Source organism: Lacerta agilis, chromosome 4 (genome assembly GCF_009819535.1).
Source record: "Lacerta agilis isolate rLacAgi1 chromosome 4, rLacAgi1.pri, whole genome shotgun sequence".
NCBI classification, from domain to species: Eukaryota; Metazoa; Chordata; class Lepidosauria; order Squamata; family Lacertidae; genus Lacerta; species Lacerta agilis.
The window spans coordinates 89,836,657-89,851,884 of record NC_046315.1 but is presented as its reverse complement, the minus strand read 5'-3'; the positions used below and the strand labels follow the sequence as shown (position 1 = coordinate 89,851,884).

The 15,228-nt window shown below is 45.4% G+C and overlaps 1 protein-coding gene across 3 annotated transcripts in view; it reads right to left on the bottom strand.

Moving 5' to 3' along the window:
* The window catches only part of CLDN10 (claudin 10), a 61,851-nt gene that overhangs the window by 23,110 nt on the left and 23,513 nt on the right, over positions 1-15,228 (bottom strand). Inside the window, exon 1 of one of the 3 annotated variants that reach the window (XM_033147891.1) lies at positions 2,310-2,673. The exons of 1 other annotated variant lie outside the window; for it this stretch is intronic. In XM_033147891.1, coding sequence (XP_033003782.1) covers positions 2,310-2,529 — 220 coding nt within the window. In that variant the 5' untranslated portion in view covers positions 2,530-2,673. Of the gene's footprint in view, positions 1-2,309; positions 2,674-15,228 lie in introns of those variants that run through there. One more of the 3 variants, XM_033147889.1, reaches the window with a different exon arrangement.

Below are 15,228 nucleotides of genomic sequence, written 5' to 3'. Positions count from 1 at the left end.
TTCTACCTTTCAACTAATACCAGCACTGGGTGGGGGGGTTTGGGAGAGGGCATTGTTAGGTAGTCTATACGATTTATGTTGTATTTGTGGTGTTCCATCGTGTTATTTTTATCTTTTGTTTCTAAGCCGCTTTGGGATTTATTTTAATTAAAAAAAAGTGGCATAGAACTAGAATCAATCAATCAATCTCTCAGATAGGACACCCTCCATTGACTCCATGTATTATAGACCCGCACTACCCAGAGTTTTTGTGGGGGGGGGTCTCCTCAGGCAGGGCATTGGATAGGGCCCTTTTCACTTCTCAGGGGTGGGGCTTTACCTGCCCCCCCCTTGCAGTGATGGCAACTGCTTAAGCTCCTCCTATTCGCAGGCTGGGCAGTCGGGGAAGGGCCAACTGATGCCTCCCCTTGGCCAACCTTCTCCATGATGCCACAGCTACCTCTCATCCCTCACCTGTCCACTGGCTATTTCACCAGCCCACTTGCTGTTAATCCTGCTCATTGGTGAAGGGAGGTAAGCAAGCAAGCAAGCGGTTTGGGTGGCAAGGAGCAGCGGCAAAACTGAGAACTGGCTGGCAGGCCACAGACAAGTATGAGTTAATAGCTACATGGCTTGTCAGATTACACTTCATTCCGTCCACTGCACAACAAGCAAAGCAGCTTAAAAACGGTTTAGAAAGAGGAGCAGGAATACAGAAGTTCCGGATCGCACTATTCTTTCCCACTATCAGCTCCAGGCACACCTTCAGAGCAGCAGCAGTTTTAGGGTGCCGAGCCAAGCAGGTGCAACATTGAGAAGACCCGGAACCAAGAAGATCTATTTGGGGGTGCCAAATTTTGACCTTACACATGGGGCCACATTATGAAAGATTACTAAAGTCCATCCCTGACGGAGTGTCCAGATAGGTCTGACTGAAATGCAGGGCTCAAATCTACCTAGCCCTTGTTCCCGATGAGTCGGTGCTTGCAGGACACCATTCAAAGCACGCATAGGGGCAAGTGGTGTCTTCCCAAAGTGGTCCAACATAGAGATGGGGAGATGAGGTGCCCGAATGCATGCTGGGCATATCTTTGGCACCTGGGGGCAAGTGATGAACAGGGAGCTATTACATGCCCTGGCATAAATAAGTCACTTTTCAACAAATTGGGATTTTTTTTTTGGGGGGGGGAGTTGCAGAAGAAGAGAAAGGCACCTGTGAAGGAGGTCTGTTTCAGCTATTGATATCCAACCCCTTGCTTATTCCTCCCAGCCTACCTCTATATTCAGTAAAGAGAAAGAGGTAAGCACAAAGCTACCTGGCAAGGATCATATCCGGGACTGTCTTAGAGGAACCGGCCCATATTAGCTTCTGAGGAACTAGTTTATAGGCTTGTCTATTACATAAGCTGAGAAGGCAATATTTCAAAAAAGCACTACATTCCAGATGTTGCTCGGGAAAGTGGGGATTTCTATTTGTTCTTCCCCTTCATCAGGATAGAAACCAGGGGATTCTTGAAATTTGTTATGGGTGAGTTCCCAAGGTGTCTGCCTTTGGAGTCAAGGGAAGACTTAAAGGGAAGAAGCTTGAATATTGTCAAAAGCTTGAATATTGTCAAAAGACCAAAAAGCAGTGAAAACGTTTGGTGGCTGCAAACAGTCTCCTATAGAGCAATCAGCAAACCCTTCAGCATTTAGAACAAAACACACAGCAATTCTCCTGGGTAGCAACTAGTAAAGTTCAAAAACAAAGTAGCAAAAAAAGAGATGGTGAAAATGATTCACAACTGTTGACATGTTTCCATCTGTACTTGGGGAAAATATGTTCGCACCTGTACATCAAACCCCCTTTTCTTATTATCATCAGCTGAAATACAGACTTTATATAATTTTAAGATGGAGACAAACACACACACAAAAAATCAAAAACAGTGGGAGGGAAACTGTACAGTTTCAGAATTCCTTTAAAAAAATTATGTGAAAATGTTTATATTCCCATTCCACGATCTTAGAAAATGGATCAGAAGGCAAGCAGGTCTCTAGCCTCCTCGTACATTTCTTTGCAGCTGGACCTTTCTAGAGGCGTGTTTACTCTGAAGTAAGTCCCGCTGGATCCAACGGGGCTTACTCCCAAGTAAGAGGAGCAGAGAAGGTCCAGGGGCGCGCAAAGAGCCTCCACCGTGGCCGTCGGGAAGCGCGAGGAGCTGTTCCTACAAAAAAAAAGAACCCTTTCCTTCTTCTCCTCCTCCCTCTCGCCCTCCCGGATCTCCGAGGAGACCCATCTGCTTCCAAGGAAGGCGGCGGATAGGCAAGAAGAAGAGGTACTTGCGCACCGTCCAGCGCCAGCATGGAAGGGAAATCCTTGCAGTTGGAGACGCCGGTGGAGTCGGTCACGCACGTCTTCCACAGGTTAGCCCAGAAGGTGGCCGTGGTGATGACAGTGCCGTCGATGGTGGACACTTTCCAGTAGTCCGTGGGCAGCGTGGACGACACCAGCACCCAGCCCGAGATGACCAGCAGGAAAGCGAGGATCTCGGCCGACGAGTTGGCCATGGCGGGGAAGGAGGAGAAGATGGAGCGTTGCGCTCTCGGAGCGGGAGGCGAGAGCGCACGGCCCTTCCTCGCAGCCTCGACAGAGCGCACGGAGCGACTGAGCGCCCCGGCCGAGCTCCCCAGCCGGGCGGCAGCATCCTCCCGGCGGCGAGGGAGGAGTCGGCCGCTCCACGCCCCACCCCGGGCGGCGAGCCCTCGCGGCCGGTCTGGCCAGGGCGACGGGGCCCCGGGAGGAAGGCTGAGGCGGGAGGGGCGCGACGCCTCGCCTCAGCGCGGCTGCCAGTACTCTCCTCCTGCTGCCATCGCTGAGGAGAGGTCTGTCATTCCAGATAGGGTTGGCCGTCTGTCTATTATGATGATTGTGTAATTACAAAGCCTCGAAAATTTCTCTGATGAAAATAGGGATGTCTTATTCCATAATAATAATTTTACTCTTTATACCTCTGACTGAATTTTACTCTTTATACCTCCTCACGAAGAGTCGGACACGACTGAACGACTGAACAACAACAACCTCTGACTGGGTTGCTCCAGCCCCTCTGGGTGCCGTCCAACATATATAGAACATAATAAACCATTAAATTATTTTTTTTTAAAACTTCCCTATACAGGGGTGCCTTCAGGTGTCTTCTACAGGTTGTGTAGTTACTTATCTACTTGGCTGGGGGGGGGGGGTAGGATAACTCGACTTTCTAACATTTATCTGATGAAAATAGGGATGTCCTAAGGAAAAGTGGAACATTCCGGGATCAGATTAGAAACAGGGATGGATTCTGTAAATCCAGGACTGATCCCTGACACCAGGATCTATAATTATTATAATCATCATTAATAATAAGAGTAATTCAAATTATAGGTCACCCTTTATCCAAAGATCTTAGGGTGTTGTAAAACATTAGGAACGTAATTACGCAGCATAGTAATAGAAACATAATACACACACATTTAAGAGGCCATAGATTATTTAATGACCGAAGGCCTGGGTAAAAAGGAATATTTTCACCTGGTGCCTACAGATATGTAATGATGGCACCAGGTGAGCCTAAAGGAAGGAAGCAATATTACCCCCCCACACACACACACCTAAAAAAAACACACACCCAGCCTGCCTGAAACCATCGCTGACTTAGCTGGCCTAAACCCAGCAGAGGGAAAGCAAACCTTTGAAATAGTGTTTGAAGAACGCTATCCATTTTTGCTGACTTTGAATTACACCAGGCTGTCAGGTCATGGGACCAAGCTGAACGGGTTTAGGATCCAGGGTGTATTTAAGCTTAAGATCTACTGGGTTTGGCATCTGGGAAGATACATCGGTAGATCTCTGGATGAGCCAAGGATGAGGGAGCTGAGCCAGGATCCATCCCAGAGGATCCTTCTCTGCAGGATTGCTCCTTTAGTGACAAAGCATCAAAAACGAAAGTCCGTCTCCAGGTGCTTCCATTTTTTTGGCACAGATCTGGAAATTGGGCCCTAAAAGTCCCAGAGAACATGTGACACTTACTAAATTCAGCTGAAAAGAGTAACTCGTTCCACCGTGAAACTACTTGAACGGTGTTCTCAAACCATACTGAGTTGTGCATTGGGCTGTGGAACCAAGGGTACTGCAGAAAATGTTTTGTTTGTGAAGGCTGTCGGACAATTGATCACCGCAGCCCTTTTTTTTCCCTTCCCAAAATAAAACCACAAGCACCCATTTCTAGTTTCATAAATTAAATACGGATGACAGCCTTATTTGTTCCTCTGCCAGTATAAACAGATTAGGGTCGTCATGCCTGTTGTTCCAGATTGGTTTTTCTTTTTCATTTACACCCGCTTTCTGTTGGGCCACTTCAAACCCTTCTCTGCCCCTTGAAGTGACATGGTTTCAGGGTGCGTGGGTGCAGCTGGCCAAGGAAAAGACAGCTTGTGAATATGGGCTCTGTATAACCTCTATGCATGTGGCTGAGTTTGTCCGCAGGCCTGAATTGTTAGAGAACCTTTCCTGAATTCTTGCCAAGATATTAAAGACAGGTGAAGCTTTGTCCCAGGGCCCGGTGGAGGGGACATAGGCAAGCACATGGGTGATGAATTTGGACCGTGGGATAGATTGGCATCCTCTCAAACTACCCTCCTCTCTCAAACCTCCCTCCCCGGCTGGTGAATATGGATGCTGCATTAAGTACTTGGGTTCAAGCTACCGGTAGTTGTTGGTGCTTTAAACGAATCTCTCTTACCATTACAGTGGTACCTCGGTTTTCGAAGGTAATCCGTTCCAGAAGACCATTCGAGGTTCTGAAACATTCGAAAACTGAGGTGCAAAGGGCGGTCTGCAAATTTAGTAGAGAAAATTGAGAAAAATACAGACTTCCGAGGCGTGTTCGAAAACGGACGCATTTACTCCCAGGCTTACGGTGTTTGAAACCGAAACGTTCGTCAATGAAGACGTTTGAAAACTGAGGTACCACTGTAGGCCCTACCTTAAAAATGTTTGGGAAGAAGCAGTAACACAGAGGGTAGGATTGTGAGGACCATGAATGGAAGGAAACTTTTGCAAAGCTTTTTTGCCCAATTTTGCCTGCTTCCCCTCTGCCCCCCCCCCCCGTTCCCCATGACGCCCAATTCTAGTGGGTTTTGGGAGAACACAGGGAGTGGGAAAGAGGAGGCCTTCAACAGACTTCCTTCCATTCGAGGTTCTCAGGAGCCGAATCAAGCATTTTGGAAAAGCATTTAAATACGTTGAGAACTTGTGATACTCACACACACACACAAACACACACACGGGCATAGCAAACAATATATACAAACTTCACGTGCCTATTGTTGCTAATTGGGCTGTGCCTATACAACTTGCATTTTAAGATGCAATAGGTCAGAACAATTAGCTGAAGAAATGGATTGGACCAGGACCAAAAACATTTTCTACAGTAACTTACATTTTTTCCTCCATTTAAATACAATGTTATGCATAAAGTAATACCATGCAGCACAGAACAGATGGCTTGACTGTGAATATACCTGTATTAAATACGTTTTCAAGCTGCTTAAGTGTATTTAAGGATTTAACAGGCAATTTAAACAAGCAGCAAACATTTTCAGAAAGCCAGCCTTGCTATGCTTTGCTTACAGATATCCCTTGCAGTCAATCAATTACGTTACCGTGAAACTGTTAGTATGCTTTGTATATGGAAGAAACAGAAAGAGACAAGGGGAGAACATTATACTCTTTAATCCTGCAAATTATAGGGTTAGGGAGAAATGGAGTATACCAAAAGGCCTGGACTGGCCAAACCTGGCATACATTTAGTTTTCACAGAAGGAGAGATGTGATGAAGTGCGAGTTACTTGTCTTTTCAACATGAAGTCATCGTGCATCCCAGCTCAACAAACTGGACCACACAAGCTCCCTTCTCTGAACAAAGCTGTTTTGTGATTTTGTTAAAGTCTAGCAAAATTAATCGAAAACATGGAATTCTTCCAAGAGTTTTGTGTTGTTTAACTGGATGGTGTGTGCAAAATATAGGAATGTGCCAAGATAGGACCCTCCAAAACCTTTCTTTGACTTTTGAGCTCAATTTCCACTTCCCAATCAGACCCAAGCCCCAGTGCCAATGCAAGGAATACATAGACTGCAGTCCTAAACACACCTACAGTGGAGAGGAGCAGAGTAATCATAGAGGGGAATCAGCAGGAAGAAAAAGGCAGTGCTCAAAACCTCTGCAAATCAATAATAATAATAATAATAATAATAATAATAATAATAATAATGAGTGGGGTATAAATAATAAAACTGTTGTTGTTGTTGTTGTTGTTGTTGTTGTTGTTGTTGTTGTTGTTGTTGTTGTTGTTGTTGTTGTTGTTGTTATACCCTGCCTTTCCCCCTCAAGGCGGCTGACATAAAAATGTCACAGAGCCAGCCAGTCAGTATATCCACACAGTTCAAAACTGGAGATAACTCTTTATTAGCGAAACACGATCTTCACAGACTGGACAGAATTTCAGGCCTAATGAGCACAGCAGCTCATTCCCTTTAGGTCTTACTCTATGAAATCAGTTGCCGAGACTAAAAGTCCCCTCCTCCCCACAGCCATCTATGTCTCCTCCTCTCTCAGGACATGGGTGGTGCTGTGGTCTAAATCACTGAGCCTCTTGGGCTTGCCGATCGGAAGGTCGGCAGTTCGAATCCCTGCAACGGAGTGAGCTCCCGTTGCTCTGCCCCAGCTCCTGCCAACCTAGCAGTTCGAAAGCACGTCAAAGTGCAAGTAGATAAATAGGTACTGCTGCGGCGGGAAGGTAAGTGGAGTGTTGGGAGTGGAGTGTTGGGAGATACCTGTGACTCTTCACTAGCCTGACTCATCTCTGCCTCTTGATTTTCCACCTCTCGCTTGCTTCAGCCTATGCTTCTGCTTCCTGACTTCTCTCTTTCACAGACTCTCCCAGCTCACTAAGCCCTGTTACCCCTTAAGCTTCTGACACCTCTTCTTCCCAGTCGTCTCCCTCTCTGACCACTCATCATTGTCCCACCAGCACTCCCCAGGCTCTGAGCCGTCTTCCCTTGGGGGTTCCCCAGCTGGTTACTCCTCTGTACCCAACCAGTCTATGACAAAAAATAAGAACCGCTAAAGATACAGAAGAATTGTTAAAAGCAAGCAAGGCTGCCCCCCCAATACACGCATAGACACACCGCTGGTTTACTTGCATTCTCAGATGGTGAAAGGAAAGGTTATACCTGACCAAAGTTGATGAGCATTTTCAGCAAAGAACTAGTAGGACAGAGAAGAGTTAAGAAAACTCATATACAGTGTTATTTTTCTAGGGGAAAAAGGGTGCTGGAACTCACCTTCAATACCTTCCTCATTTTCTTAGCAATTGCAAGATGGCGCCCACCTGAGAGGTGCCAGAACTGAGTTTCCACAAGTTCTGGCTGAAAAAAATCCCTGCTCATATATATGTCTACTCCGAAGTAAGTTCCATTGAGTTCAATGGGGTGTACTTTGTACTTTCATATAAGCACATTAGTCGGTAAGTCCCAACAGATCCAGGGAGACTTCCTTCTGCGAAAACTTGCGCAAGATCGCCCTGCTTAGATTTTACCTTAAAATAAGTTTTCATGTATCAGATTACCAAACCCATAATACTAAGAACATTAACAATTTAAGTACAGTTTGCCCATCGGCTTCGGTTTCAAGTCATTGTGCTATTCAGTGCAAAATATATTAATCATGTGTTACTAAAATCAGCAAATTATCTGGCTCATTGTTTGTTTTCAATGGGCCATTGATGAGGAACTATTTCCTCCTGTCTGACTGAATGAAGCCATTTTTTTTTCTCTCTCTCTCTCTCTTTCTGTCTCTTGACTGCAATCCCCCTGACTCTTTGGTGAAACACACTGTATAGAATGAAAATAAATAAATAGAGTTTCTACGATCCTAAACGTTGCAAGAGAAATCAGAACATGAAACACTACAGTATTGTACGTGTGAAAATGATCTAGGAGTCTTGGTAGACCATAAACTTGACATGAGTCAACAGTGTGATGCAGCAGCTAAAAAAGCCAATGCAATTCTGGGCTGCATCAATAGGAGTATAGCATCTAGATCAAGGGAAGTAATAGTACCACTATATTCTGCTCTGGTCAGACCTCACCTGGAATACTGTGTCCAGTTCTGGGCACCACAGTTCAAGAAGGATACTGACAAGCTGGAACGTGTCCAGAGGAGGGCAACCAAAATGGTCAAAGGCCTGGAAACGATGCCTTATGAGGAACGGCTTAGGGAGCTGGGTATGTTTAGCCTGGAGAAGAGAAGGTTAAGGGGTGATATGATAGCCATGTTCAAATATATAAAAGGATGTCATATAGAGGAGGGAGAAAGGTTGTTTTCTGCTGCTCCAGAGAAGCGGACACGGGGCAATGGATTCAAACTACAAGAAAGAAGATTCCACCTAAACATTAGGAAGAACTTCCTGACAGTAAGAGCTGTCCGACAGTGGAATTTGCTGCCAAGGAGTGTAGTGGAGTCTCCTTCTTTGGAGGTCTTTAAGCGGAGGCTTGACAGCCATCTGTCAGGAATGCTTTGATGGTGTTTCCTGCTTGGCAGGGGGTTGGACTGGATGGCCCTTGTGGTCTCTTCCAACTCTATGATTCTATGATTCTATGATTCTATTCTATCCTTAATCGTAATCAATAACAGGATAGATATGGATGAGTTTTAAAGTCATGTGTACGTCAGGAGTGTTTACCTAGCCTTTATCAACATGCTGTTTGTGCTGTTAATCAACACGCATCATTGCTGCCAACAGCACACCTGTATATATGAATCCATGGACTTAGGGCTCTCCGATTAATTTTCTAAGCACTAGGGAGGCAGCACGAATCACAGAATTGTAGCATTGGAAGAGACCACTAGGATCAACCAGCCTAACTCCCTGCAATACAGGAATCTGCATGAGAAAAGACTAAAGTTTGTCATTGGGGTTTCGTGTGTGCCGTGTTTTAACTGCAAGGATCAGATGCGAGAAGGCGAGGCGTTGGCCAAACGGAAAACAATCAGGAACGCGGTAATTGAGATGGAACATGGTGAATTAATTGGCGTGTCTGGTGAGGGACTGACAGGCTCCATTGACAAGGGAGTGGTTGGAATGAGGAAAAAACCGTCCGGGTGCTTTCAGGAACCCCAACGGTAATTCACTTTAAAGACCTGGACCTGGGTCATTCATTATGGAGACTTGGACTTCAGAAATAACAGAATTGCAGCAGTGAGGGTGATTAGGAAGCAAAATCACTGCCTTTACATCCGCACGGTGTCCAGCCTTCTCCAGCAGGGCCTACTCATCCATGACGCCAGGTGAGATGGTCATTTCAGGTGGCAGATCCAGCCTCTGAACAACCACATCACTCGCTACCACCCGGCCCCCTTCATCCTGCTATTATGCCCCTGCGGCCTTCAGCATGTGGGGAGGCTGTGGAAGAGGAGGTGGCTGTAGCAGCGTTATCTGTTTGCCCTCAGGCGGCAAAACGTCCTGGGCGGGCCCTGCTCTCTATGGTCCCATTCTCAAAAACACCATTCTGCAACTTTGCAGCAGAAATTGTCTGTGCCAAGCACTGATTGCCTTGTGCCTGTGATGTCACCACTAAGCCTGCCCTTACTTCTCTAAAACAGTTGTAGCCTGGATAAGAGGAGACCGAGAGGAGAAATGACAGCCTTCTCCCAATATCTAAAGGGCTGCCACATGGAAGATAGAGCGAGCAAGTTTTCTCCTGCTCCGGAGGGATTCAAGTTACAAGAAAGGAGATTTCCATTAAACATCAGGAAGAACTTTCTGAGGGTAAGAGCTGCTGGACAGGGGAATGGATTCCCTTGGGAGGTTGTGGACTCTCCTTCCTTGGAGGTTTTTAAGCAGAGGTTGGATGGCCAACTGTCATGTATGACCTAGTTGAGATTCCTTCATTGCGGGAGGGGGGTTGGACTAGAGGTCTCTCAGGGTGCAGCAACCATTCTACGATTCTGTGTTCTGCTGGAGGAACATTCAGAGCACAAACTGAAATTATGTACTGCTTCTAAGAACCTGTGGTGGCTGGCAATAGAGGCAGGAAATGGAGCTATGATCAATGAGGGGCTTTCCTCCTTTCCCTTTCTCCTGCTTCTACCTATGATTTATCCCTTCACTGTAGAAACAATTACGACGCTTAAGAATATTAAGGGATTGTTACTTCCAAGTAACAGATTGCATAAGCCCATGGCTGGCACTAGAGAGAAGAATGGGGTCCCCTTCTGTGTGTCTTCTTCCGTTCCTGCTTTACTTAGGCTCAGTTCTCTTGACCCCGTTAAGAAAGGAGTGTGATAGATCATTGCTTGACGCCTTGTTGTGTATTTCTTGGCTTCTGCCCTACCTGCCACTGATCATGTGAAACCAAGCATATTAAAGGAAAAGACAGACCAGATCCATTTCTTTCGGCTAATTTAACTCAAGTGAAAGCAGGATGGCCAAGATGAAAAAAAGGTCAGAGTGACAAAGGAAAGATTATTCTGGACTGGGAACAGTGTGAATAAGCAGCCAGGAAGTAAAAGGGAATGAGGACAAGTAGAAAAAATGATTTCAACTATGAGCCTTCAGCATGTGCCTTCCAAAAACAGCAAATTAACTGAGACTCCAATCCTAATTGCAAAATGCGGCTTGTGCCGTCATAAACCTGAATGGCATTGCGTGCAAGATAACCAGAAAAGGTTGTTCTACAATCGCATCACAACAGTTTTCTATAATCAGTGTTGGGTATACTCAACGTCCTAAAAAGAAGAAAAAAAAGGACCTGTGTACGCTGCACTTATATTCACATAGTTGTGCCAGTTTCTGTGAGGGAATGACAAACTATCCAGAACACCTGAACTTGCACACCCAGCTACTGTTGAAAAAACAACAACCCTGCTCAGTGCTCTTTCTAGCTTTTGAGATTTTACCATGTGTTGCCTATGCACTTTCCAAGCTGGCTCTATTGCACAAAGGACTGAAAACTTGCTCATCTAAAAAAGAAGACAGAAAGCTAAGATACTCAGGATGCCAAATTCTCTGCCAAACTGAATTTTTTGCACCGGTTACAGAATACACACAGCCCTGGCTACACCAGTACTGGTCCCTCTGCTGTTGGTTAATACCTAACACAGATGCCTGCCTCACATTTTGTTCATAGTCTCACTGAAAGTAACAGAAAGTCAGCTCTACATATCTTGAGTGCCACTGCTTTCAATAAGATACCGAGAGCTTCTGCAGAATTAGGTGCCACTGATTTTCCAGGGACTATGCATTCCTAATTCCCAGTAGAACTGTAAGCAGTTTTTGCATTGTCTTTTGAAGTGTGTCGCAGGAGTGTGCCGGTCAGTAGTTGCACAGTTCAAAGTTGGAGTTAACTCTTTATGAGCAAAAACACAATCTCTGCAGACTTGGCTGAGTGTCAGGCCTAATGCGCGGAGCAGCTCATCCCCAAATGGGTCCATGAAAAATCAGTTGCCAAGGCTGAAAATCCCCTCCTCTCCCCCCAGGCTTTTCCCAAGCAACCAGAGACTGTGCCTGTTTGCGGCCAATATCTCCTCCGCCCTTTTCATGCCTCTTCTGGTTCTGGGAGACAAGGGCGGAGGGAAGCTGGTTGCAGCAAGAAGGGGAGACGCCTGTGATTCCTCACGAGTCCTGCCCAAGCCACAGATTCACTCATTGGAGTCTGTGCCGCATGATGCCCTTACAAATGTGCGGCCACTTCCTTGCATGCAGAATTGGTGGCTGTTACAGGTGCAGCAGCTGTCAGGGTGGCGTTGATTGGTTCAGGTTACTAGTGCTATGCCAGAAAGTGACACTTCTTGCAAATCAGTCTGTACACCTGATTGCCTAGAGACTCATTTGCCACCACCGAGGCAGCAAGACTATATAAATAAATGTGATTCTTTAATAACGATCCCTTCTTAGTTCTTGCACTAACTGCCTAACTTGCAACAGGAGTGAAATTTACAATAGATACTCACGGCGATAAAATCTCAGGGGTTGTAATCCGAGAATGAAAAATAAAGGGCCGATAAGATCGGCCAAAGCTTGCTTTCAAAAGAAAAAAAGGACTTGGGGACCTGCCGTTTGATTACAAACAGAAGCAGGAAGTCGTGTTTCAGCAGTGCTGTCTGATAACTGTATGAGAAACGACCCAAAACATAGACATTATTTAGAAAGTTGCTCATGTTGAGGGATGAAGCTACCTTGCAACCTTCCTTGTTCTCGTGCGATTTTAAACAGTTTTCTTAGGTGTTCAAAACTAGGTGAATATAATTCCTTCAAGAGCACACTGCTGTTATTTTCTTCTTTGCCAATTAAAAAAGGAACATGCTGTGATTCTGGGCAGGGTAAACCTGAGAGCTGGTACAATGTGTCAACCAGAAGCCCTTTGTTCAAATCTTACCACGAGTGTGAGCACATTAGACATGGTGGCAATTGTTCCATTCATGTAGACATAGAAATGACAAGCCACGTAGGAAGAGGGAACTCCTAACCTTAACAGCAAAATGACTCAGGTGTTGTGCAGAATCTCCATCCTGCCTGAGACACACCTTCCCACCTCTTTTTCTCCTAGCTAAGGTAACTTCCGCTGTTGGAGTTTCCGGGCACTTCCAGACTGTCACTCTTTGCAGGTGGCATCCGATCACATACCGGCAAATTCAGGTTGTGCAATTTTAGATGATCGGGAGGTCTTGTACAACAAGCCCTCTTCCCCGGAAAGGCTGGACTTTCTGCAGTGACTGGAAAAGTACATGATAACACTTGCTTTGATCCAATGTCATCAACCTCTCCCCTAACCATTAAAGAGTGAATGCCCATTAAATAGCCAACACTATTTCATCTCCGTGCAAATAAATTGGGGATGAATGCTCAAATAAACAGGTTGTCTGGATACACCCTGGGTTGAAGAGATAAGCTTTTAAGATGTAGGTTGTAGGTGGGGGAAGGTGCTGTGCTCCTCTGTGGGGCTATTTTGGTCTTAAACATCAGCCCCCTCCCCTTCTTCCTATATGATTGGGGCAGGTACTAAACATGACTTCCATATATGCAGAGAAGGAAAATACAGAGCCCTGCCTCCCCCCCTCCGACCCGTGCAGTTAACAGAAGATTCAGAGGACAATTAGAATGATACCTGAAGGAGCGTCTCCACCCCCATCATTCTGCCCGGACACTGAGGTCTAATGCCGAGGGCCTTCTGGCAGTTCCCTCACTACGAGAAGCCAAGTTACAGGGAACCAGGCAGAGGGCCTTCTCGGTAGTGGCACCAGCCTTGTGGAACGCCCTCCCACCAGATGTCAAAGAAAAAAGCAACAACCAGACCTTTAGAAAACATCTGAAGGCAGCCCTGTTTAGGGAGGCTTTTAATGTTTAATAGATAATTGCATTTTAATGTTTTGTTGGAAGCCGCCCAGAGTGGCTGGGAAAACCCAGCCAGATGGGCGGGGTATAAGTAATAAATTATTATTATTATTATTATTATTATTATTATTATTATTATTATTATTATTCAGCACAGGTTGAAGCGTTAATTGATTGTGATTTGAACTACTGCAATGCGCTCTACATGGGGCTACCTTTGAATGTGACCCGGAAACAACAAATAATCCAGAATGCGGCACCTAGACTGATGACTGGGAGTGGTTGCTGAGACCATACAACACTGGTCCTGAAAGACCTACATTGGCTCCCAGTACGTTTCTGAGAGAATTCAAAGCATTGGTGCTGACCTTTAAAGCCCTAAACAGCCTTGGCCCAGTATACCTGAAGGAGCGTCTCCACCTCCATTGTTCAGCCCGGACACTGAGGTCCAGCGCCAAGGGCCTTCTGGTGGTTCCCTCACTGCGAAAATTGAAGCTACAGGGAACTAGGCAGAGGGCCTTCTCGGTAGTGGCACCCGCCCTATGGAATGTCCTCCCATCGGATGTCAAGGAAATAAACAACTATCTGTCTTTTAGAAAACATCTGAAGGCAGCCCTGTTTAGGGAAGTTTTTAATGTTTGATGTTTTATCGTGTTTTTAATATTTTGTTGGAAGCCGCCCATAGTGGCTGGGAAAACCCAGCCAGATGGTCAGGGTATTATTATTATTATTATTATTATTAATAATAATAATAATAATTCAATTTTCATCCATTTCCACTGCACAACATCAAACAGGACAACTGCTAACCTAAATGGTATAGGACTGCTGGCAATTGCCTTGGGGCAGGAGTTGATGGAGTGTGCTAAGCTCAACCAAGTCTCCTTTATTCAATCGGCAAATGTGCCAATGACCAGGTATCTGCTATGGGGATGAGGAATGTGTATTCATTTTCTTCAAGAGCACAAGAGGTGAGTTTGTGCAAGGGGAAATAACCTGCCTGTGGTAGGTGGGTTGAGATGCAGAAGAAAAATGGCAGGCAGGGAGGGAAAGGTTAGGCATCCCATATCCTGATGTTGCTTCTTGCAAAAAGAAAGAAGAAGACCCCCCCAAAGAGGTTTTATTTCCAGCCAACATGACAGCGTCTGAGTTGCGCATGAACTTGTGAACCTTACGTTCTCTCAGATGAGCAAACTGGGTGGGGTTCTCCTCTAAGTAGTTAGAAAAACCTTTATTACTGTGTTTATTGGGATGGTGATTCATACAAAATTCCAGGAGCTCATCCCTTTACCCTTTCATGTGGCATTTGTATAATTGGAAATATTGAACCATGCTTTGTTGTATTGTTGCAAGCCAATTCCATACATCATTGCGGCCAAGATTAGATAGGTGAGCTATCAAACCTATCAAGTGGTGTGAAAAAACAACAACAAAGCACCACTCCTTTCCCTTTGAAATAGAATAGACAATTTTTCACTGGCCTGTCTCCTGAGCATCCATGTGTATGAAATATGGTTGGGTGACCCCCATTTTGTAAGGGTCACCCCCCATATTGCATACCTTGGCCCCAAAAATGGTTGATTTCTGGCCATGACATAAATGTGAAAGCAACAACAGCAACCATGCAAAGGCTGCAATCCTGTCCCCACTTCTCTGAGGAGGCTGCATGAAACTCAGTGGGACTTACACTTGAGTAGACAGACATGCATAGGATTGCATTGTAAAACCCGGATGTATGGCAACCAGTGCTTTTTTCCTGGGGGTACGCATACCCCTAAATATTTTGTGAATCTAACGGGAGAATAAACTTTTTTTTTTAAAGTTTCTTCTCTA